The sequence below is a fragment of the Mytilus trossulus genome, chromosome 11 (genome assembly GCF_036588685.1).
Source record: "Mytilus trossulus isolate FHL-02 chromosome 11, PNRI_Mtr1.1.1.hap1, whole genome shotgun sequence".
Taxonomy (NCBI): Eukaryota; Metazoa; Mollusca; class Bivalvia; order Mytilida; family Mytilidae; genus Mytilus; species Mytilus trossulus.
In genome coordinates, this window is record NC_086383.1 from 7,415,226 (window position 1) to 7,442,027 (window position 26,802).

At 31.9% G+C, this 26,802-nt stretch overlaps 1 protein-coding gene across 8 annotated transcripts in view; it reads right to left on the reverse strand.

Moving 5' to 3' along the window:
• LOC134690685 (transmembrane and coiled-coil domains protein 1-like) overlaps positions 1-26,802 on the reverse strand; it is a 65,604-nt gene that overhangs the window by 2,669 nt on the left and 36,133 nt on the right. For 4 of the 8 annotated variants that reach the window (XM_063550684.1, XM_063550691.1, XM_063550687.1 and 1 more), the window contains 13 exons: positions 22,176-22,320; positions 20,364-20,414; positions 12,956-13,157; positions 11,587-11,764; positions 10,637-10,862; positions 10,085-10,129; positions 9,689-9,721; positions 6,544-6,623; positions 5,416-5,497; positions 3,592-3,817; positions 1,776-1,907; positions 1,042-1,131; positions 218-396 (listed from right to left, as the gene is read on the reverse strand). In XM_063550684.1, the coding sequence (XP_063406754.1) occupies positions 218-396; positions 1,042-1,131; positions 1,776-1,907; positions 3,592-3,817; positions 5,416-5,497; positions 6,544-6,623; positions 9,689-9,721; positions 10,085-10,129; positions 10,637-10,862; positions 11,587-11,764; positions 12,956-13,157; positions 20,364-20,414; positions 22,176-22,320 (1,669 nt within the window). The remainder of the gene's footprint in view (positions 1-217; positions 397-1,041; positions 1,132-1,775; positions 1,908-3,591; positions 3,818-5,415; positions 5,498-6,543; positions 6,624-9,688; positions 9,722-10,084; positions 10,130-10,636; positions 10,863-11,586; positions 11,765-12,955; positions 13,158-20,363; positions 20,415-22,175; positions 22,321-26,802) is intronic. The other 4 variants (XM_063550686.1, XM_063550689.1, XM_063550690.1 and 1 more) reach the window with 2 other exon arrangements.

A 26,802-nucleotide genomic window follows, 5' to 3' on the forward strand; every position in this document is an offset into this window, starting at 1 on the left:
AATAAAAAGTGCCCTCTGACCCTTATACATTTATTTTTGGAACAGCCCTTACATGAAAAAAAAGAAAAAAAAAGAAATATGGACCAAATGTATATAAGATTTTTTTTTAGTAAATAACACTGGTATGTACATGATGTAGTCAATGTAATATGAACAATTTAAATACCCATTAACCAAAAGTTTCAAAATGGTGGACTTTTATAGTATTTGAGCTTACCTATTAGCTATAAACGGTGCAAGACAGTTGGCAAGTGTAGATACAAAAACAAGTATAACAGCTAATATAGCCAAAACAACATTTAACATCTTTGTCAACAAAGTTCGAAAGGTCACATTCTCAACCATCTCCATGGAGATAATCTGCTGCTGTTGTTGCTGAAGCTCCATCTTTGTGATCTAAAATATAAAATATCACACCTAAAATAAAACATTTTTACACATCGTGAAATAATTGGTGAAGATTTGCCCTAAAATGCTCGTTGACCCACATTTACCTATTTGTATCAAAGATCTTATACATCAAGAAACAAGGCTATTCAGGCCCGTAGCCAGAAATTTCCAAGGGGGGTTCGTTGGACTCACAAACTCCACTTTAACAGTCACAATCCGAACAGAACATTGACTTTAACAGTGCTTATTTGTTTTCAAGGGGGGGGGTTCGTCTGACCCCCCTGAACCCCCCCTGGCTAAGGGTATGAGGCTATTCAGGCATCTGAGATCAGATTTAAAAACAAGAATGTGTCCCCAATACACGGATGCCCCATCCGCACTATCATTTTCTTTAACAAAAACTTTAACTTGAAGCGGGACAGACAGATGGACGAACGAGTGGACGCACAGACCAGAAAACATAATGGCCAAAAAAATCATACATTTAATGTTGATCATTAGCCATATGTACATGTTATAAGATTAACTGTTTCCACAATATATTTTGTGAGTCTGACTGCTCTTCAGCTTGATTTAAATTGTAATCATTCTGTCAAAGAATTCGGTTATATCGCTGGTTCTCTCCAGTGACAATCTCTATGTATAACTTACCCTTGTGGTACAATTCTCTAACATGTCATGTATATCGCTGGTCCTCTCGTCAAGTCTGTATTCTGTTTTCTCCTCCATACCAGTTATATCCTGTTCAAGAAATAAAAAATAACATTAGCAAAGTTCTACAATTGATGCCGTGTCATGTTGCTTGCAAAATATTTATCAGTAAAATATAAAATACAATAGAAAATTAATTGAGAATGTGTCCCCATGAACACAGATGATGCCCCCGCTTGTATAAAGCATTATAAAGGGACAAGATTCAAGGACTATAAAAGTGACACTACCAAAATTTGTAATTGATCAGAGTTTTGTGGTAATAAGTATTGCACATAGGTCTCATAATATAAGGTTGGGACAAACTCAAGTTACAGAACAAAAACTAAAAACTTTACAATTTTTTTATTCATAAATAGCCATAATTTGATGATTAAAGTGACGCCACCAAATTTCAACTTACTGAAGCCTGATATCAAATTTAAAGATATTTTATATATAGTATCTAAACAAAAATGTGACTAATTTCATAAATGGCCACTATGTGTTAGAAAACAATATGTAAATATTTGGTAAACAGGAAATTTATTAGTGATGACTCTGTCACTGTGTCACAATATAGGCTGACAAAAAAAATTAAAAAGTATTCTAAATAATTCCTCAAAATAAACCAATCTAAATCTAACGAGAGGCCTACAGACATACAAGAGTAAAAGAGTAGAGACCCCTCCTACCTGTCGTAGATTCTGTATTTCATGTTGCTGTAGTTCAGTCATATCATTTATCTGTACTTCTAATCTTTCTACCCGGTAACGTTCTTCTTCTAACAAGGTTTTTAACATACCTATATCACTCTGGGCAGTAATCTGAAAACAGAAAGTACACATATATAAAACCCAAGGCTCTCTACATAGCACCTCTTTAATATCATTATAAAAGTAAAGAAATGTGGTATGATTGCCAAGGAGACGGCTTTCCATCAGAGAATCTTTCCACAAAAAATGGTACAAAAAAAATTGATTTGAAATTTTACTTAAAATTCCTGTCTTTAAACTATGATTTCTATTTGTAAAAATTTTTGTGAAATGAGTCTCAGAGGTCAAGACATTGATGTAAGCAATTCCCTTTACAAAATCTAATGCATTCTGGGTTATATTTGCAAAAGTGTAAACAAAAACTGTTTGATTGGTTTAAAACGTAATAAACAATCGAAATTCAACCAATAATGTAACATTATTTTCAGTTTGGTTTAGCCAGAATGAGATTACCACATGTAGACATGTTAGATTTTGAAAAGGTGAGTTGTTTGATAGATTCCTGAATGACCTTGTTGAAAAGAATCAGTCATACCTTATAAGTTTCAAACTCATCAGACAATTGTTGGACAGATTCCTGAATGACCTTGTTGATTAGAATTAGTCATACCTTATAAGTTTCAAACTCATCAGACAATTGTTGGACAGATTCCTGAATGATCTTGTTGATTAGATTCAGTCATACCTTATAAGTTTCAAAGTCATTTGAAAATTGTTGGACAGATTCCTGAATGACCTTGTTGATTAGAATCAGTCATACCTTATAAGTTTCAAACTCATCAGAAAATTGTTGGACAGATTCCTGAATGACCTTGTTGATTAGAATCAGTCATACCTTATAAGTTTCAAACTCATCAGACAATTGTTGGACAGATTCCTGAATGACCTTGTTGATAAGAATCAGTCATACCTTATAAGTTTCAAACTCATCAGACAATTGTTTAATAGATTCCTGAATGACCTTGTTGATTAAAATCAGTCATACCTTATAAGTTTCAAACTCATCAGACAATTGTTTAATAGATTCCTGAATGACCTTGTTAATTAGAATCAGTTATACCTTATAAGTTTCAAACTCATCAGACAATTGTTGGACAGATTCCTGAATGACCTTGTTAATTAGAATCAGTTATACCTTATAAGTTTCAAACTCATCAGACAATTGTTTAATAGATTCCTGAATGACCTTGTTGATTAGAATCAGTTATACCTTATAAGTTTCAAACTCATCAGACAATTGTTGGACAGATTCCTTAATGACCTTGTTGATAAGAATCAGTCATACCTTATAAGTTTCAAACTCACCAGACAATTGTTGGACAGATTCCTGAACGACCTTGTTGATTAGAATCAGTCATACCTTATAAGTTTCAAACTCATCAGACAATTGTTGGACAGATTCCTGAATGACCTTGTTGATTAGAATTAGTCATACCTTATAAGTTTCAAACTCATCAGACAATTGTTAGACAGATTCCTGAATGACCTTGTTGATTAGAATCAGTTATACCTTATAAGTTTCAAACTCATCAGACAATTGTTGGACAGATTCCTGAATGACCTTGTTGATTAGAATCAGTCATACCTTATAAGTTTCAAACTCATCAGACAATTGTTAGACAGATTCCTGAATGACCTTGTTGATTAGAATTAGTCATACCTTATAAGTTTCAAACTCATCAGACAGTTGTTGGACAGATTCCTGAATGACCTTGTTGATTAGAATCAGTCATACCTTATAAGTTTCAAACTCATCAGACAGTTGTTGGACAGATTCCTGAATGATCTTGTTGGCCTCATGTGATTTCTGTAGTTCATGTATGATTGGTTCTAGATTTATTGACTGCTGTATAACAGGAAGTTGTTGTGATGTATGCTGGGAGGCTGACTGTGGACTATTGTGATACAAGCCTACGGATCCTGATGTCACGCTGGAGTTATCATCGTCCGAAAATTTGAAACTAGAAAAAAAATTAATAGTTTTACTAGTTATACTATATAAAGCATAATTTCATTTTGTTAATTTGTTTTTATAAATTTTTATGTTATTTCGAAAAGACAGAAAAAATATTACAGTCATTCCTTATAACTTAATTCTAAATTCTGTTTCAAGCCAGAGAAATCGTGAAAAATGTTGATGAGGTGACGATCGCATGACAAAATTATGTCTATGAGCTAATAGACAAAACACTGTCAGCCAATCAGAAAAACTGTTACATCCAAAATTAAATTATTTCCTAATATTGTTTATTTTCCATAATCAAGCCAGGATTCTAATAATTTTACATAGGGGTAGTTATTATTTCACCAATGTAATATATGTACATGTATATATATTTTTAGAAGTGCTGATATTTTTTCATTTGTGATGCTAAAGGGCCCCACATGTAGATCTGGATATGCTAACCACTTTCTAAATACCCAAGATTACCTTTTTGACTTTTGAGTAATGATTTATTTATCTGTCTTTCACTTCTTTTTAAAAACAGTTAATTGTAGCAGTCACAGCATTTTACAATTGTTCAACATTCTTTGCAAAATAAATTATGGCAAATTTTTTCAAGGTGTTTTTTCCATATTGAAATGAATACTAAACTACTATAAGGAATTGATATCCCATATTTGCATCAAATTAAACTTGAAATAGTTTCAACAATTCTGGACCATGTCTCCCTATGGCAAAATTACCAAACATTGTAAATGCACATATTACATATCATCAGCATGCATGATACAGACAGAGAACAGACAACATCAGTCTCATTGGTAGTTTAGAATTTAATGTGACTGTCATACAAGTGAGTGGTTTACCTAGCTATAAAACCAGGTTCAGTCCACCATTTCGACATATGAAAATGTCTGTACCAAGTCAGGAATATCACAGTTTTTATTCATTTTTTGATGTGTTTGATCTTTTGATTTTGCCATTTGATTAGGGACTTTCCATTTGAGTTTTTCTTGGAGTTCAGTATTTTTGTGATATTACTTTGTACTTACAGGTGTATGTATGTATGTGTGTTTGCTGTGTGTGTGTTTTAATGGGAGTGGTCTGTTGAATAGGGATTTAAGTGGGTGTATGTCTGATGGTTACATGTATGTGTGATTATTGCATGTGTGCATGCTGTGTGTGTTTGTTGTGAATGCTATTCAGACAAAAAGCAGACGTCAGTAGACACATACATGTATGCATACATAGCTAACAATGTATTTGTTAGGAGTGTGAATAAGTGTGTGTATGTATGTATGTATGTCATGTATGTTGTATGTGTGCATTTTGCATGTGTGAGTTTTGTGTGTGTGTGTGTTACAGACAGAAAGCAGAGGCCAGCAGACATACTTGTACTTATACCTAGCTGTCAGTGTATATTGTACGTGTATGTATGTATGTTGTGAGTGTTGTGTGTATATGTAACAGATAGACAGCAGACGCCAGCAGACACGTACTTGTACTCATACCTAGCTGGCAGTGTATATTGCACGTGTATGTATGTTTGTGTGTATGTTGTGAGTGTTGTGTGTATGTGTAACAGACAGAAAGCAGACGCCAGCAGACACGTACTTGTACTCATACCTAGCTGGTAATGTACTGGTCTGATTTTTAATCTCCCCTTCTGGAATACTTGTGTCTTCTATCGATGTCTCTGTAATATCAATTATATATACACAATTACTACACAAACTATTTTTCTTATTTACCTGCAACTAATTTAAAATCCTAAACAAGTGCTTTCAAGGTTTAAAGTCTCAAGTTAGCTTCACCAAAACACTTTTGACTAATTGTGAGTATACAGAATTGTACATGACCTACGATCAGTTTTTTTGTAAAACAATGACTCCATGCCTTCAAAACAGAGCAAAAATTCAAACCTTTTTTGCATGTAAAAAAACTTTCCAAGGCAAATTTTTTCATAAGCTAGTGTTTTAGGTCTTAACTAATATATTATGGAACACAACATTGAGATTGGAAACAGGGACTGTGTCAAAGAGACAAAAAACTGACCAAAGAGCAGAAAACAGCCAAACAGACTATTTTCAAAGATACTTTTTGCATGTTTTGAAATACCTACTATGCTGCAATATATTTTTAATCTTTCTTGATGACAAATGGATGTATTTACATACAAACTTATGGAATGAAAAAAAAATCAGCAATTTACCCATTTGTAAAGAGGCATAACTCTAGAATGGTAATTCAAACTTGATTTGTGTTTTCTTGTAATTAGCATTAATTGTGTACAAGATTTTTAACATTTGGTTAAGGCAAAGTTAGAGAACAGAAACAGCTATTTTTCCATTTGTAAAGGGGGCATAACTCTAGAACTGTAAAAGTAGCCCTACCAAAATTTACACTTGATCTGTGTTTTATGGTAATAAGCATTGTGAATAAGTTTCATAACATTTGGTTGAGGTAAAGTAAAGTAAGGGATCAGAAACCAATTTCTGGACGTACAGGCTTACAGACAGAGAAGGGTTAAACTAAATGCCATTACAGCGGGGGCATAAAAATGTATACAAGATGCATAAACTCCTAAATTATGTACCTTCATTAAAGTTTAAAATCCCATAGAAACAGATGTAAAGGTCACATGACAATATTTTGACAATGAATTCAAACTTCCATCCAATCTGAAGACATGGGACAACCAAAATTAAATTATATACATGCAACACAAGCCTTCATACTTACTGAGTTGGCTTATATTATCAGCACTTCCAAATTTATTCTTTATCATATGAGCTAACTGGCTTGGTTTGGTCTTTATATGACTGAAAATTTAAATAAAATAAATATTAGCATATCATATTAGCACTTACATTTGCTTTATCATACTTTCTCTCAAGGAATAATTCAAAGCTATGTACGATCAAATTTTGTGGAATTGTGTTTTATCTTCTTTTTTTTTCATGGTGTTGTTTGTCATTCTATGATTTCATTTATTATCCCCTTCCCCTTTTCATATTCTTTATCTATTTTAACTTCATCTATTTTGTATCATGCATTATTATGAAAAGTTTTTTTCATCTTTTTTTCTTTGTCCATCATGTTTTGTTGTCATTTTTTGGCTTATGAGAGAGGAAGAAATGGGGTAACTATTAGGAGTGGTTCATCCAGAATTCCACAGAAAATTATGTGTCCAAAACCGAACTCCTGTACTGCAATATAATTTATTCCTGAATAACAAAATTCCTACTGAAATAACTGGCTATTTCCAAATTTTCATGAATTAAACTACTCAATCCCCAATAACCTAAAAAGATCCTTTGGCCTTCACTTACTTTATACCTCTATATTTCTTTTTAAATCTATACTTCATTTTTTCTTCCTAAACTGCACATTATTAGAAAAACATGATTTCTAAAGAATGTGATCTAAAACCAAAAGATATTTTCCAAATGAAAAAATTATTCAAGATTAAACAGACAAAGAATGAGATGGTTAAACAAATAATTCGATCTCACGCAACCAAAATCCTCCTCACAAATTACTTACAAGACAAAAGGGGAACATTCTTTTGAAATTTGATATGCAAACTTTAAATTTTATTTTCAAGGCTCCAACTCCTTTCTTTAACAATTCTTATTTACAAACTATTACTATTACATAATATCAACCAGTTAGATCAATAACTATATATTTGTATAGATATCGGACCATCAGCTTGACATTCCACTGATATATAAAATATCCATCGGAGATAATATATCATTAAATAGACAACCTCCCACAATGTCAATAGAATGCAATCTATAACATTGATTTAAACTGTATAACATGCACATGGACTTATCAGGGGGTCCAGGAGGGTGGCAGAATAGGGACTGTGCAGAACATGGACTTATCAGGGGGTCTGGGAGGGGTGACAGAATAGGGACTGTGCAGAACATGGACTTATCAGGGGGTCCGGGAGGGGTGGCAGAATAGGGACTGTGCAGAACATTGACTAATCAGGGGGTCCGGGAGGGGTGGCAGAATAGGGACTGTGCAGAACATGGACTTATCAGGGGGTCCGGGAGGGGTGGTAGATAAGGGACCGTGCAGAACCTGGACTTATCAGGGGGTCCGGGAGGGGTGGCAGAATAGGGACCGTGCAGAACATGGACTTATCAGGGGGTCCGGGAGGGGTGTCAGAATAGGGACCGTGCAGAACATGGACTTATCAGGGGGTCCAGGAGGGTGGCAGAATAGGGATTGTGCAGAACATGGACTTATCAGGGGGTCTGGGAGGGGTGACAGAATAGGGACTGTGCAGAACATGGACTTATCAGGGGGTCCGGGAGGGGTGGCAGAATAGGGACTGTGCAGAACATTGACTAATCAGGGGGTCCGGGAGGGGTGGCAGAATAGGGACTGTGCAGAACATGGACTTATCAGGGGGTCTGGGAGGGGTGGTAGATTAGGGACCGTGCAGAACCTGGACTTATCAGGGGGTCCGGGAGGGGTGGCAGAATAGGGACCGTGCAGAACATGGACTTATCAGGGGGTCCGGGAGGGGTGTCAGAATAGGGACCGTGCAGAACATGGACTTATCAGGGGGTCCGGGAGGGGTGGCAGAATAGGGACCGTGCAGAATGAAGAGCAAACAAATTAAAAATAGAAAATAAATTTTTAAAGTGCTAAATTATAAAGGATTCAGAATAAAGGGTAAACAAATTTAAGAATAGAGAATAAAAGAATGCTTAATTATACATAATAGAGAACAATAGGCCAAATAAATAAAAACAGAAAAAATGGTCAAACAATTCAAAGTAATTAAGAAAACAAACGACACCGCCCCCCCCTTTCTAACCCCATCCACTTCTAACAAAAATCTCATTACTTTGTAGTATTGAACTGTCATATTACATTTGGTCTGTTTAAATAATACTGGAGTATCAATTCAATAAATGATAAATAGCATTAATGGCAACACACTTCCTGAATTGTTCCAATGCTGATACATAAAGAGTATTATTGTAAAATTGGATTATAAATGAGAAAATGACTTATTCCCTGCTGCTAGGACAAAGAATATCAATATAACAAACGTTTATATGATAAATATATATGTACATATATATTATAGTTGATGACGAGGAATTATTCATTTATTGATTTCAGAAACTGAAAACCAAGTTAAAATTGTGGTCTGACAATTGAAGATGGTAGGAATGTTTTTGGGACCTTAGAATTCAGCTTTTATTATTGAGGAATTTGGGATTTGCACCTTTTGGGATCCATGAAAGAATTTTTCAGTAATTCTGGATTCAGCTTGTATTTTTGGGGAATTCAAGACAGCCTCCCCCAGTCACCAGACATTTTTTTTGAGGGGGGGGGGGGGGGGGTGAGGGGAAGGGAACTATTTTATGTTTTCTATACACAACCAAATCAACAGATAAACAGTATTTTTTTTCAACCATTTGGTAATCTTTTGTTTTACTTTTTGAACCTGCTCTTTACTTGATAGAGTACCAGGATATCCAACCAAAGAGAGGGTTATATACTCCAGAGTGAAAGGTCAATTTAATAAATGAAAAAAGTCTGTTTCATATATACATTCACAAGCACTCTTCCCAAACAGAATCAAAATAATTCATGTTACTGAGATGCTTAGAATAAATTTTACAAATACATTCACAAGGACTCTTCCCAAACAGAATCAAAATAATTCATGTTACTGAGATGCTTAGAATAAATTTTACAAATACATTCACAAGGACTCTTCCCAAACAGAATCAAAATAATTCATGTTACGGAGATACTTAGAATAAATTTTACAAAACTGTTTACACAAACATTCCAGTGATTTTTAAAGAGTTATGTCCCTTACAATCTAACTATATTTGATACTTACTCTTTAGCACCTTTGATATTTCCAACAACACCCCTGAAAAATACATAGATCAAATATTTAATGATGGGTCTATTTATGAAGTGTCTTCAATTATTTTTTTGTGGGTACCAATTTTACATGGATAGCAGAAACTAGGATTTTCATGGTTTTTCCAACATCTGCCATTCATTTAATGTTTAAATTCATGGTTCGTCTGTACCCATGAAATCCACAAAAATTGGTACCCAATGAATAATAATGAATCCACATTAAAGAAAATGTCAATTTAAAAGAATTTTAAGTGTGTTTTTCCAAGCTTGTCATTATTCAACATAAATGACTTTTAATAAAGGATGTCATTCAAGTATGTAATATTTCTATGATATTATATACAATCCTATAAATTTATATACTTACCCAGAAAACCCTGTAATACCATCAACAATATTTGCACCAACTCCCCTACAAACATAGAAAATAAACAGTCAAAGTGAAAATCGTCAATACAAATGTATTGCAATTGACCTCCATTTCGTCTTCAGTGACAACATATTATATTTTAACTTGTTTGCAAGCTTTATTGGAAACTGTTGGCAGCAGCCTATCTGCCCCATCACCTTACTTTAATCGTAAACTTGGTTAAAAATCACAAGTTTGAAGCAATGTATCCGTCAGACAGGAATACTGTGATTCAAATTTCACTGCTTATGTTTTATAAGGTTAAATATATAGCATGCAATACAATAGTATCTAAACCTTGTTTTATAAGGTTAAATAGCATGCAATACAATAGTATCTAAACCTTGTTTTATAAGGTTAAATAGCATGCAATACAATAGTATCTAAACCTTGTTTTATAAGGTTAAATAGCATGCAATACAATAGTATCTAAACCTTGTTTTATAAGGTTAAATAGCATGCAATACAATAGTATCTAAACCTTGTTTTAAAAGTGATACAAAAACTTACTTAAAGCCTTGACCCAGGTCCCGTAACCGCTCCCTAGCTTGTTTATGTCCGGTAAATCCATATGTATCTAAGTCATTCATTCGTTTATGATAATTTTCTACTTTTTTAGTCAAAGCACTAATTGTTTGTGTTGATTTCTGATTTTTCTTTTCAAATATTGTCTTTATTCTTTGTAGTTGTTGTTTGTCAGCGTTTGACGCTAGTCGTAAATATTCATTCACATGTTCTGAAAAATAAAAACCCATTATTAATATTTTTCTATATAGCTATTTAGAGGTTGTTTTATCTATATATAACAAGATCCATATTTATCATAAGGTTAAATCCTAGCTATTCTACTGCTCGTCATTACTCATATTTTCTTTGACTGTCCATTGTGGTGAAACACTAAATCCTAGGGATGTGTTTAAATTGATTTTAGTCTTTGATGAATGATTTTTTTAGTTATTGATTGTTTTTTGGCTTTTATCTAGCTTTCAGTACCTATGAGTACTCTCAAATTGTACTTTCATGTAAATTTGACCTAGTGACATTGTAATGCATTTGTTCAATAGAGATTATAGACTGTTGGTTTTCCAGTATGAATAGTTTTACAATAGTCATTTTATGCCTTTTAAAGCTTGCTGTTTAGTGCGAGCCATAAGGCTCAATGTTGAAGGCCTTTATGACTGATTACTTTTTACATTGTGACTTGAATGGAAAATTGTCTCATTGGCACTCGTACCATATCTTATTATTTCTAAATAATACGCTTTAATCATAAACGTGTAACTATTACATGTTCCGAAAGGTTTAACCCAATCTTTATACTAGATGCAATCATTACTGTATAACTACTGCAAATTTAGAAATATTTGCAATGTTTTTTTATTCACTATCTTTGCTTACTAAAGTAAATTGCTAACCAAAATTGTATTTTTCAGAGTATCAAAAAGATGATTTTGTTTTACCTTCTTTGACAGCTTGTTCTCCTTTGATGTTTTCCATTGTTTTGTTGATCTTGGTCTGTAGGTTTTCCTTGGCATGTTTAGTCCTCTCAACATCAGAGATAGAACACTCTGTCTGTCCATCAACTTCATCAAGGGCACCTTCTCCACTGCTACCATTGTCCCTGCTACTCACTTCCTCCTGTAACAAACATTATCATTGGTTACTAAATATGTAACATACATTGTGATTGGTTGTTCAATAAGTGAATGGTTACTAAATATATAATCAACATTGTTACCAATTTGTGAGTACAATTCAAGATGATCACATGTTAAAAATTAAATGCTTCGCTGAGTGCATCCTGATACGACTACAGGGATCAAACCCTTAACAGTTGGGGCAAGTTTGGACATAATAAAGGTTTCTGACACAAAATAAATGAGGTCAAAGATCATAGAAATTTGAAATATTGTCAGATATAATCAATGTTAAATGAAAAAAAAATAGTTAAAAAAAAATTGAAAAATGTCTGGAAATTAAAAAATTGCTTGTTTTGGTCCCTTTTTTGCACATAATTCCTAGAAGTTTTGGGCAATGACCCCCACACTCAATATAAGACCTCTTTTTGAAATATGAATCCTTGTGGTACAATTTCAGAGAGATCCATACATTAACATACAAGTTATTATAAAAAAAACTACAAAAATGCTTATTTTGGCCCCTCTTTCCTAAATTGTAGATACTGTAACCCCCCCCCAAATCAATGCCAACCTTCCTTTGTATGTGCTATTTCTAAAGGTCACAGTCAACATGAGGATATAGTAACTCTATCTACACACTTTATATCCAAAATCTGAACTGTCTTTCTTCTGCAGTTAGTAGTTTTTTAGACTTAGCTGTGTATCAAACTTGGGCTGTAATTATTTTTGTTTAAAATGTTTTAAATTTGTCATTTCAGGGCTATTTATAGCTGACTATGCAGTATGGCTTATATTCATGGTTTAAGGCCATATGTTGACCTATAGTTCTGTGTCATTGGTCTCTTGTGGAGACTTTTCTCAATAGCAATCATACCACATCTTCTTTTTTTTATGTTAAGACATCTTGTAAGTGAGGCAAGAGAAATATCTACGAGACAGATGGTTGGAATAAAAATGAGCGAATATATATACCAAGTATCCACAGTGATATTTATAGATTTTTATAGATTATTCCTCATCATCTCAACCAGATTGATTTTCTCACTTGAGCTGGGACCATGAATGAGAAAAAGCAATTGAGTTGAGATGACCAATGAGAATCTGTTTATTGCTATTTTACATATAATGACGCCCTAAGCAGATCAGTCAGTGAGAAGATTATGTAACACCACCATAACAGACAACTCACGCTTTCTAAATCCTCTGTACTCCTATGGACCATTTCATCTGAAGGTGCTGTGACCGATAATGTCGTTAAATTAGTCTTCGGTGTTGTACCGACATTGTCAGGTGATGTCTGTCGTTTCTTGGCAAGATTGGGACTTTTTGGTGTTGTACTTTTCTTTGTCAAAGCTTTTAGTGCAGGGATTTTACTGGCGTCCGACTTTTTCCTGAAATAGAAAAACATTCATTACAAAATTCCTGCATTCATGGTAAGTTTGCACATACTTTAAATCACCATTACTGCTTTCAACAAACAATTTGAACATATTTGTGATTAGAGAAAAATATTAGAGTGGTGAAATTTTTCAATTATGACAGCATGCATTTCATGTACAAAATGTATGGTGAAATAGTATTACATTTAAGCAGCTATTCATGCACTTACTGCTGTGAACGAAAAACAGAAAATACCAAATTGCCACAGTAAGGAAGTGTGATTCTTAAGTGCTTCTCAAATACTGCACTAGAACAAATACAGAGTTCTAAAGCTGGTTTATTTGTCAGTAAAATAAAAATTAAACAGAATATATAAATATAAAATGGCAAATTGAATAATAATGGTTTTGTTTTCTCAGGCTGTTGAACACAATGCCTAGCAATAGTAGTCTCAAAATAACTAGAATGTGCAAATTTTACATACGTCATTGTTAAAAAAATCCCATAAATTAACAAAATTTATGTCTTGCCGACAATACAAACTCTTTCATTAAGGAATCCATAGATCGACAAATAATTAAACAGACCAAAACCTATAATAATTGTTCCCATTGCTGCACCGTGTTATACAATTAAATAACAGACCAAAACCTATAATAATTGTTCCCATTGCTGCACCGTGTTATACAATTAAATAACAGACCAAAACCTATAATAATTGCTTTCATTGATGTACCGTGTTATACAATTAAATAACTAATCACTTCTGGGATTATAATAGTCATTAGTATTTAATAGATCAGTACTAAGGACTGCTTTGTCGGAGCGTCATTGCCAAGGTTTTATAGTTTGTTGAGATCAATGAAAGTATATGTCTAGAACATATCTGCTGCTTTTGTAATTGCTTTTTATCTTGTCAAGTTATTTTTAAATTCTTTATTTCAATTACGTTTTAATGAAGCCAATTTTGAAAATTACATAACAACCTTCAGTATGTTTGCAGAATATTTCTATTCAATAAATTTTTCAAATATTACAATAAGATGATGTGGTACAGTTGCCAAACTATTTTAAACTATTTTTCCATACTTGCTTCTCATTTTAATTAGGTTGTTTGCCTATATGTTGAGCAACATATAAAAAACCAAACTAAAATAAGAAGCAGGTGTGTAAAACTCATTTTTTTCATATGATTACTAATGAGACAACTTGTCAACAGAGACCAACAAATTAACATAGAAGAGTTAATTATTAAAGATCCGAACACAACCTTCAACAATGAGCAAAACCATATGGCATATCAAACTTTTTATAAAAGGCCTTGAAATTACAAATGTAAAACAATTCAAACAATGAAAATTATGGCCTCTTCTATTCACAAAACAATAAACGAAGAACAAATATAATAAACAGGAACTGAAAACTATTACTGAATGTTTATGATTATGGTTTTGACATTTAACATGGAATTTTCTAAAGGTTTTGGAATGACATACATGAGGAAAAGGAAAGAAATTTGGGTTTTCGCAACATGGTGTATTCTTTTGGTTTTGATATGTTAGCCTATATACTTGTTTTAACAATTTTTAAAAGATTTCTACAATACTTAAACATTGAAGGACGACTCAAAGCTCTCTGAAAACTATCTAATTTGAGATAGACACCGTAATCCTTAAGTTCAAGAGCCTATTTGTATGACTGTCCCTTGAATATGATATACAGCAACACATGTATATTCCCCTTAATATGAGCTTCGTCTGATAGAAATTTATGTCATGCAAAAGAATATCAATTCATCTGTTAATCTATTTCAAGTTGAAAAGTAACTCTACAGAAAGGGTGTATCTGTTTGAAAAGTGAGTTATTATAAGAACCCTTCAAAAAATACCAAATTTCATCTTTTATTTCTTATTTGAAAGTTCCAATATCCATCAGTCTAATTATCTACAAGTACATTTCCATTCTCAATTTTAACATGTATACATGCACTTATATGAGTTCGGTTTCTATCCAATTTAAACACAGCTCGTATCTGTCATGATTCAGGAATGTTGAGAATGAAATTAAAAAAAAACCACAGACTTATGAGGGGGGATAGGAAGGATCCTGATCCTGAAATCCCGGGCTGAAAATAACGAAATCCCAAAATCCCAGGCTTAAAAAAACGAAATCCTTAGGTCTCAACATTCGAATAAAGAAATTCCTGGATCCCAAAAGGGTCAATCCCGAAATCCCAAGCTTAAAAACACCCGATCACTTATGTTAGCTGGTATCAAAAGTCAAACTGTATATATATAAATCGTTAGATGGACTGATATCACATTTAAACCCTTTAGATTGAAATTACTTCATTATAATTCTAAAAAAATTAACCATTATTTAACAGAAAAAAACATTTGTTTTCTAAAATCATATGTAGAACTGAAATTCCCCTATAATAATTCCTCTGTATGTGAACTTATACACTTCATTTGCACTCTGATGGATAAATCACTGTCTTATTCATGGTAATCATATCACATACCCTTATGTTTTATATATTATCAAGCATGATATGAATTCAATTAATAGTCAATTATTATAATTTCATAAAAAATATTGAAAATTTGTCTTGAATCTTTCGACTAGAGTACTGTAACAGCTGTTAAATTGCTAATTCACAATTACATATTATGTTTATTTACATAAATATTTCTCTTAAGGGAGATCCACTTCATTTAAACTCTGGTGGATAGAAGATGTTTTGGTGGCAATCTCCTTATAAATTTTAAATGATATATATTTTCCTACCTGTGTAAAACTTGCGAAAAATATATCCTCAATACACAAAAAATATATCCTCAATACACGAAAAATATAATCCTCAATACACGAAAAATATATCCTCAATACACGAAAATATATCCTCAAAACTGACAGAATTCATAGTACAATAGACTATAGAGATTCAGAATAACTTTCAGAGGACATTGATATAAGTATCTGTGTGTATAGTATAACGAAAAACAATATCATCAAAACATGACAGAATATAATATGACTTTCATGACTATAGATACTCAGAATGATGAACTAATCCCAAGCACATTGATCATTTGATAGAGGTATAATGTACGTACAATATAACGAAAAACTGTATCAGCAAAACACAGCAGAATATAATGACTATTACACTCAGTCAATAACTTCTTAAAGGACATTGATATAAGTATATGTATGACCAGTATAACGAAAATCTGAATCATCAAAACACGGCAGAGTACACAATATAATAGAACATACACTCAGTCAATAACTTCCTAAGGACATTGGTATAAGAATAGGTGTGTACAGTATAACGAAAAAACACGGCAGAGTACACAATATAATAGAACATACACTCAGTCAATAACTTCCTAAGGACATTGGTATAAGAATAGGTGTGTACAGTATAACGAAAAAACACAGCAGAATACACAATATAATAGACTATATAGATACTCAGAATAACTTCCTATGGATTGTGATATATAAGTATAATTGTACTATTGTAGGATGTCAGTGTATTAAATACAATTATCTATCATAGTCACAGCTGAGATCAGCTGACATTAGTGAAGTACTTGATCAACACAGAATCTGATATGATAACCAAGTTATTTTCATTCATAAAAATATCTCATTGTTGTTTTCATTGTAGAAATGTTATTGGATAATTTACCTTTACAAAAGTACAATTACAAAATCAAGGTGTGATTTAGAATCAAATCAGGAAAATAATTATTGATTTGAAGCTGCAATCAAAAACAGGTTAATCTTCCTCAGCTGATTTCTACATTTAATGTTTAAACTGTAAACTCATTCTTGAAATATTAATATATCTTATGACCTTGAACTTTGACCACTTATGTTGAAGTAAAAACCTGTTTCATTTTTCCATAATTACATATAAAAGCTGATTATTTTTAATATTTTGTAATAGGCTTGATAGAAACTTTGTGTTCCAATGATAACAAGCCTTTAATGATGCACTGTGTAACACATGTTTGACCTATGACCTTGAAGAACATGATCTTTGATATTGACTTAGGACAGTTAAAAAACAGAGTTTGCAACAATTAAATCTGTCTTGGATGAAAAATAGACACAACAGAACTGTGAAGAAGTAAAAAAAATAAAGTGCAATGAAATAAGGCATATTGCAGCAAAATAGATAAAAAAAATTAATTAATTCAGTTAAGACAAATGATAAGCATACTGGTATGTTTGAACATATCCTGGAGAATGATCGTACAAAGCTGTATGATAAAGTATTGATCATACCTAAAACATTTGTTTAATCAATTGAAGAAGATACGGAAAATAGCTGACATAAGCATTATTGAATTATTTTTATTCCAGAATTAGACCATTATTCCAAATCAATCAAGTGTTTTTAACTATTAATGACTTTATCATGGTTAGCCTACTTCCAACAATGGTATTCTTCAATGAAACTGATTAAATAAAAAGACCTAAAAATAGTTCACTTCGGGACAATTTTAGCTGGAGATGTTATTTTAGTTTCACCAATAGAACACTAATTCATCATTAAGCTTTTAGCAAACCTGACAAGGTACAAATTAGGATTTTGATTGTTTTAGGTCATATAGTTCCTGACATTTTTATTAATAGGTTTGAGTTTTCCTGATGAAGGTTACAATCATGAATTTAACCCTGTCACAATATTTTCTTAACTTACAGTAGATCATGAATTCAAAAGGGCTTTGAATGTAAGAAATAATAAATTTCATTTCTTAAATTATTTTCATTTAAATTATAATTTTAAATTCAGCAACCTACTAACTAAAAATACTTTATATCTACCTGCCATCTTCATGTGAATCCCATATCAAAAACATTTTTATTTTAACATAAACCAATCAGGTAAAGTAGAACATCAAATTAAAAAAAAAATGTCCATATAAAGTAAAAAAAACAATAAGTACTATAAAGAAGGAAAACTAAAATAGCATTTGATTGACATCACCTGTATTATCTATTTCCTGATACTAATGATATTATAACACAATTATAGGATAATTACCACAATATCTTCTTATGGCTAACAGGTGCCCTTTTTATAATCCTTCAGTAATGAGCTATATAGAGATAATCTATTTATGTGGTAGCATATTACATTTATCATGTTTATATATAAGATTCATTTCCAGCTGATTATTTCACTTTTATAAGGTGATTGGAGTGATGAACGCCTACAAGAGACTTAATGGGGATTACTGAACATAGAAAAATGACAAAAAAATTAAGAATTAAAAAAATAAACAGATGGGCTATGAGCGTATGATACACTCATCACTTTGTCAAAGAATAAAGTTCAATAACTTATTAATCATGTTAATGTCATTTCAGAAATATCCCAATTTGTGAATGATTATAACCCCATATCTCAGAAACATAAAATACAAAATTTAAAAAAAATATGTAAATAGATGTAAACTATTCTCCAAAGTTTCTTTCAAATGGGTGAAAGTATTTATTTGAGTTGTTTTCTGAAAATTGGAAAATTCCTATTTCTAAATGAGAAAAAAAAATAATATTGGCATAAAAAAGAGAAAATATAGTGCTCAATTATAAAGAATAGGTCAAATTTTAATGAACACTGAGAAAAATGGACCAAAATTCAAAGAAAGCAGAAAAATAACCTACAAATTAAAGAATAGAGAAAGAAAGAACCTCCTCCAAACCCTCCTACATCATTTTGTAATGAAGCATTGAGCTCTTTATAATAGATATATAGGTACATTTTGTACAATAGATTAATATCTGTCTCTGTTGGACTGGGTGACTGTAATCAATAATATACTAATGAAAATATAGGATTCAATGGTTTACAAAATACATGTGAAGGAAGTTCTCTGGTGAGATTCAAAATTACAGGATTCAAAATATACATTTTAAAGGTGTAATTTTAAGCCAGAATATCTATTTACGTGCAAAAAACAAAATCGAAATTTGGTAGAAACAGCTAGGAGTTGAAAGTAATTCTAGATTGAATGTCTCACATATTTTTTTCATTTTAAGAAGTTTTTGTCGCCAACTCTTCAATGCAACCTAAATGATTAAACAAGTACATACTTCATACTTATATAGTTATATTGTTTCAAAATCTATTATGAAGAAATGACGAACATATATTTTTCTAAAAGCATGGCAAAAATGTCTATATATTTAATACACTACAGTGAACTTTGTAACATTTCCACCTGAATAATACAACATTTATACATACATTAACAGTCTGACACCCATCACCAAGTTTCCAGAACAGTTTGTACCTATTTAAACTCAAATTCACACTGAACTATGGAATATAACTGTAGATACAACACAGATTAAAATCTGATGTACACGATTGTAAAAACAATTGTTTTGAATGTCTTGAATGGATCACAGATCATATTGTTTTTTCTGTAATGCTACATGATGAGTAATAAAGAAAGAGTCATTTTTAAGAAACAGTTATTCAGAATTAAGTTTCACCCAAGCCTCACTTTCACACAAAATATGTAGAATATAGAAGTCATGGCATATATAAGCTGTAAACACATTAGATAAAGTTTTATAGATACATCATTCCAATACCTTATAGAAAAGATGTGAAAAGTAACAGTTACAGAGTTGTGTCCCTTGGAAGAGTTGTCCCTTGGAAGAGTTATGTCCCTTAATTGGAAAACATTTGTGCAAGCAGCTTTTTTAAGGCTAGCCTGATAAAAATATGGCAAACCAAGGATATAAACAGGCTATCAAGTAATATTTAGTTAGAGTTGTGTTCCTTGACTTAGTTATGTAAAATTGAGAATGTAAATGGGGAATGTCCCTTAATATGAAAACACTTGTGGAGGCAGCTAAGCCTTAGGCTAGCCTGCTTAAATTGTGGCAAGCCAATAATATTGAGTAATATGTACATTTAGAGTTGTGTCCCTTTAAAGAGTTGTGTTCCTTTATATGAAAACACTTGTGAAAGCAGCCCTAGGCTAGCCTGCAAATAATGTGATAAGCCAAGGATATAAACAGACTATTAAAGCATGAGAACTAATAATATATTACTTGAAAAGGGAACCAACTCTTCCTCCAATGACATTCATGCTGTAAATGAAGGCAAATAAAATCAAATGACAGTGCGTAAAAATAGAAGCAGTTGATAATAAAATGATATGATTTGTGCTTTACAATACCTGAAAGCAGGAAGACTACCTCGTCTTAAAAGACGTTCCACATTCATTGAGCTTGAAAAAATAAATCTTAACATAAAACCTTATAACATTAGAATTTAATAAGTACAAAATGAACATAGGAAGAATTGAACTCCAGTCACACTAAAACATAACTTTAAATGCAGGTATAGAATCTTAATCTGGCCATCAACAACATACTGTAACAGTTGTTCGTTGTTCATCTGAATTTTTTGGACTTGTCTGCCTTACTTCCACTTTTTTTTTTGGGGGGGGGGGGGGGGGGGGGGGGGGGGGGTTGTCCCTCTTTTGTTAAAGTTATGTTAAAAAAACTTTTAATAGCCTCATTACAAAAGCTTAGAAAAGATTTAATAGTATATATAAATTAAGGGATATGTGATATGATGGCAAAGGAGACAATTATCCATCCTACACCACATGAAAAGGATGTACCTTATATCTACAAAGAAGAAAAGATTATCAAAAATATACAGGCTAAGTTCAAATTGATATCACTGTTTTAAAATGACAAAATAGAGAGTAAAAAGAATTCTCAACACACCAAAATGAAACAAAAGGTTTGCAGGATTCCAGGAAGACCTGGGTAAAATGAAAATATATTTCCCCACCATTTATAGACCAAGATACCTCACCTAAACCTTCTCCTGCAAAGACAAATCTTTTAATATCAATCTTTTTCAAAAGTATAATTTTTAACAAATTTCTTAAGATTTATATTTACTAATATTTTGTTTCTGTTAAATATTCTAATATTCTTTTCATTGCTGACAGATGTCACTCATAGTATTAGTTATCCATATTCTTACATTTTTTCTTGGGTGAATAAATTACTTCTTCCAATAAAATTTCCAAAAGGTATACCTAAGGATGCATTATAATTTTTTGGCACCAACTTTTGAGATTTTCATTGATAAATGTGAATCTTTTTGGCAAAACCATAGCAACAAATAAAAAAAAATACAACTGTTCCTATCATCCTAAATTCATGAAAAAAGTGTACCCAAAAAAATAAATGAATCCACAGTCATGACAGTAATAATATTAAACAGCATCATCAATTAAAGCACATGCAAATGTTAGGTACAGTTTTTAGAACTGTAACATGCAGCTCATGTTATAAAATCAAGTACATTATGTTATGTTTTGTCAACTTTAAAAATAAATGGATACTGAATGAATATATGAGATCATGAAAGAAGAAGGGTGATTTTAGCACTTTTTTTTCTATATTTACATAATAGGTAATTAATGATCAAACAAGTCTAAGCCAGCAAACATGAATTCCATGTACCAACTATACCAATAACAACTAAACAATTTGGTTGATATACAGATCCTATGTCCAAGCTTCCCTTACAAGGGTCAGACAACACTCTATTCTACTTTCTGGTCTGGTAATATTTCATCAGCTAATGAAATTTCAGCCTTCAAATTTTTGGAGTTGTGTATCTTTTTAGCAAAACATTAGAGGCTCCAGAATGGTCTTCAAAATAGAAAGCTTAACAGAATGTTGTCACTCCTCGCTAGCAAAGTGAGGACAGTTATTAGCCTTTTTTTCAATCTGATTCCCTTCTTCTATAGTAGAGCTGTAACAAAACATATCACTTCAAATCTATACTTATGTGAAGATCATATTCCAATGATACTGTGTCATATTTACAAGGACGTCTCCATTTGGCAAATCATCTTTAAATTTTTTAGATGACTTACCAATGTATCTAAATTTTGATCCACCAAAACAAGATGATCTACGATTATCTACGATTGCATGTCCCAACACTTTTACAAACTTACATGTTATTCTGTGGCCGATTTCCCAGATGTAACAGCTGGCCAACAAAACGCAGAGGGGATGTTGGTTTACTGACATTGGGACTGGTAGCTACATTGCTGTTGTTATTCTGGAGGTCTACATTATTGGGTATATCTACAGTTAAACCTGTAATGTAAGAGAAGTTGACATTATTGGGTATATCTACAGTTAAACCTGTAATGTAAGAGAAGTTGACATTATTGGGTATATCTACAGTTAAACCTGTAATTTAAGAGAAGTTGACATTATTGGGTATATCTACAGTTAAACCTGCAATAAAAGAGAAGATGACATTAATAGGGTTATCTATCTACAGTTAAACCTGTAATAAAAGAGAAGTTGGCATTATTAGGTTTGTGTATCTACAGTTAAACCTAAATTTGCCTAGAAAAATTAAACAACCATTTCAAACATTGTATATGGCCATTATGTGTAAGAACATGAAAGTATTCAGTAAACAGATGAATCTGAAAACACATCACATCATATACCATGCTCACTTAACCATACAGGAGTTTTAAGAAAATCTATGGACATTTCATGGCATGGAAAAAACTGGTATAACCCCTTATCCCCCTTTCCTTCTGAATCAGACATATATTGATCAATTCTAATTCTTACTGAACAAGCTGCATGCTATTTCTTTCATGTAATGAGGAGGCAAATTGCTCAGGACATTTTTTAAGCTTAAGAAAGAGTTGCTTTCTCATTTCATACAAAATGTTCATGGTCATTTAAAACGCATTCATATCTTAAATCTTACTAACAAAATTAACATTAAATTTTCAATATTTCTTATATCCTGCATATCTATTGGTTCTAACATCATTGTTACTTAAAACTGTTTTCATAAAATACTTAAAACTTAAGGTGAAAGCCATAAAACTATATTTTACTGAAGGAAGGTGAACCAAACCTATTAACATCAGCAAAGAAATGTTTAGCCGCCTGTTCATTACATGTTAATTATTATGTAAGAGCAAAGGAAACCTCTAATCTCCATTAATATTATGTCTTAATTACAAACATGATGTAATCTTCAAGTTATTCAGAACAAGCCTATGTAATCTTTCTTTTACTTAAAATTAATTGACCTATCATTACCTACAGAATTGCATTTTGAATGAATTCTGTGCATGCAGTTGCACTTCCACATTTTTGTGGAATGCAATTTATCATAGAAGCTTTTACTAGAGACTGAATGATTGATGTTAGAATTGAGATACCCAGCTTTTAACTTAAAGGAAAGTGACAATGGAAGAACTTTTGGATTTTAACTTAATTTATTCCTATAGACATGATAGATTATCCCAAAGTTAAGAATGGATTTATATTCAATATCTTTAAATTTAAATTAGCTTGTTGTCAGGAATACAAGTGCACACATCGATTCAGGAACTTCAATGACCTTTATTATTAATATTGCACTCAAATAGGAATCCCAAACTTAATCAATTTTGATAGCTTCATTTAGATGCAGCATTATACAGACATTGCAATAATTGGTCTTCATAATTCACTTCTCTTGATTGATATTTCTAAGCCCCCCTCCCTTTATAATACAGTTGACTAATTGAACCAGAAGCTCAATCTATTTGAAACTAATTTAAAACTTAAAATAAATGAAATATCATAAATTCAATTCTTCACACTAAGGTTAACAATGCAACGAGATAATTAAAATTTTGTCAATTTTTCGTCTAATGAATTACATGTCTGGTCTATGACTAAGAAACATTGACAAGTGTAACCCGTGTATCTTGTGTGACTCACATCAACTGACTAATACTCTAGTTTTTACAGTCAAGTATTGAAACAGATATATTGTACTTATAACTACGGAAAATATAAATAACAATGTATGTCTCACTGATGGAAAGAAAAGGCTTTTATCTCCAAAATATTATTAATATGGGGAATGTGTCTTTAGAGTCAATAATCCAACAAAAGAGCAGACAACAGCTAAGGTCCACCAAAAAGTCATCAACACAGCAGAACAATGTATGAACCACAGATGGGAACAAATGTCTTTGAAGGTGCTAAGACACTTGACCACAACAAAACTCATGAAACTAGGGGTCAACAGTATATACATTTTACACATGACCACAAACAAAAGACAGGTGTCTAAACAAGATGTGCATTTAACACTTCACCAAGTGATAACACTCAGACAATTCATTGTGTTTATTTCATTCATAGAATAGGATTAACACAACAAGATGAATACAGATCTTTGGCACTAAAGGTTAATGTGTTTCACATTATAAATATTTATATCTTCATGACCTATACAGTGAAAGAGGAAGATCCTAGAATAGTATTGTTGTGTTGTGAGAGTATAATTATTTACAATGGTGTATATATCTGGTAAACAAACGTGACCATGAGTTCAACATTAAGTCAATCCTCTATCTACTGCAGTGATTTGTATTATTGATCGTAACTTACTGTGGGTTTATTTATTTTCGTGTATACCAATTTTCAGAAGACCGATTTTCGTGGGTACTAATTTTCATGGATTGAGGAAAACTTGCATTTTCATGGATATTTGATCTGCTATAGATTTTGTTGAAAATTTATAATTTGTTGAACACTTCATGGAAATGTGTATTAAAGGAATAATCATGACTCCACAGTATCTAAAAACTGAAAATATAAGCATCTTTCAGTCAATTTGCATCCTGAACCTGCATGAAATATTTTCCACTGGAGTTTAAGTCACCAATAATCAATTAAACATTTTCAAGTTGTAAAAATAAGAATCTGTTCACGAAATTATTACATTGACACAACTTCTTCACATGTCCATATCCGACAAATGATCTGGATGTTAGTAAATAAAGGTCACAGTTTGACCTTATAAACCTTAATTGCTCTGTATCATGAATGAAATGAGATGTATAAAGCGATTAGCTTACATTAATGTTTGCTCTTATAACCTCACATCTCCTTTTATTTACAAATATTCTGTATGATAATTGTCTGCTACACATTTACACATACCTTTGACGATGACATGTCAATACATTTTCAGTCTGTGGTAAATATCCAATTCCTTAAGACCAACTCAAAGTTATATGGAATATAAGTCTTACATCAAAAACACGAACACATTATTAATACCATTACAGAATGAAGACTACAAAATCTATGGAATTAAACATTTAAGTTTTCGTTTAACAATAAAATAAATCAATACCCTGCTAAAGTCAGTCATTTTCCTTATGATGCAAATCTGTGACACCTGTTACTGACACATGGATTCAGGGTAAGACATTTATCCCATTTAACACACGATTCACACTTATATATTGTTAATCATACCACATCTTCTTTTTTATAATAATAAAGATAAATTAGGGCACTGGGAGATATATGTTATAATCCATGTTAATAAAGATAAATTAGGGCACTGGGAGATATATGTTATAATCCATGTTAATACAGATAAATTAGGGCACTGGGAGATATGTGTTATAATCCATGTTAATACTTCAATGTAATCTCTATTTCCTTTGATCTAGTGTATTGATCATGTCAAATTCATAAGTTGAGTAAGTCTATTATGTCAAAATCCTCCAACATTTAACATGGTTTCCTAAATAAAAGCAAAAGCCAGCTAGTAAAAGCCTAGTACATGTAGTATGAAAAAGTACTCAGACAATCACAATGGTCTCCTAAATCAAATCAAATCTATTATGACAAAATACTTGGACATATACCATGGTTTCCTAACACTAAATTAAAGCAAAGGCTATAATGCCAAATTGATTGAACATTTTGGTTCCCTAAATCAAAACAAAGGCTAAATCATTGGACATTAAGGTTTCCTAAATCAAGGCAATGGCTAGTATGCCAAAATTATTGAACAGTAAGGTTTCCAAAATCAAGGCAAAGGCTTATGCCAAAATCATTGGACATTAAGGTTTTCCTAAATCAAGGCAAAGGCTATTTTGTAAAAATCATTGGACATTAGGGTTTCATGAATCAAGGCAACAACTATTATGCCAAAATCATTGGACATTAAGGTTTCCTAAATCAAAGTAAAGGCTATCAATCCAAAATCATTGACAATTAAGGTTTCCTAAATCAAGGCAATGGCTATTAATCCAAAATTATTGGACATAACATTTTCCTAAATCATGGCAAAGGTTATTACGCTAAAATCATTTGACATTAAGGTTTCCTAAATCTAGGCAAAGGCTATAATGTGAAAATCATTTGATATTTATCATGGTTTTCTAAATCCACACAAATGCTATTATGACAAAATTCTGGAACATTCAACACCATCATTTTTTCTTAAATTCAAAGCAAAGGCTATTATGACAGAATTGTTGGATATTTTACATGGTTTCCTAAATAGAAGCAAAGGCTTTTATGTCAGAATTCTTGGACATTTACCATGGTTTCCTAAATCAAAGCAAAGGCTATTATGACAAAATCCATGGACATTTACCATGGTTTTCTAAATCTAAGCAAAAGCTATTATGACAATTAACTCATCATAGTTTCCTAATAGTCAAAGAAAAGGCTATTATAATAAAATCCTAAGTAGATATATATCATGTTTTCCTAAGTCAAAGCAAAAATCCTTGGACATTT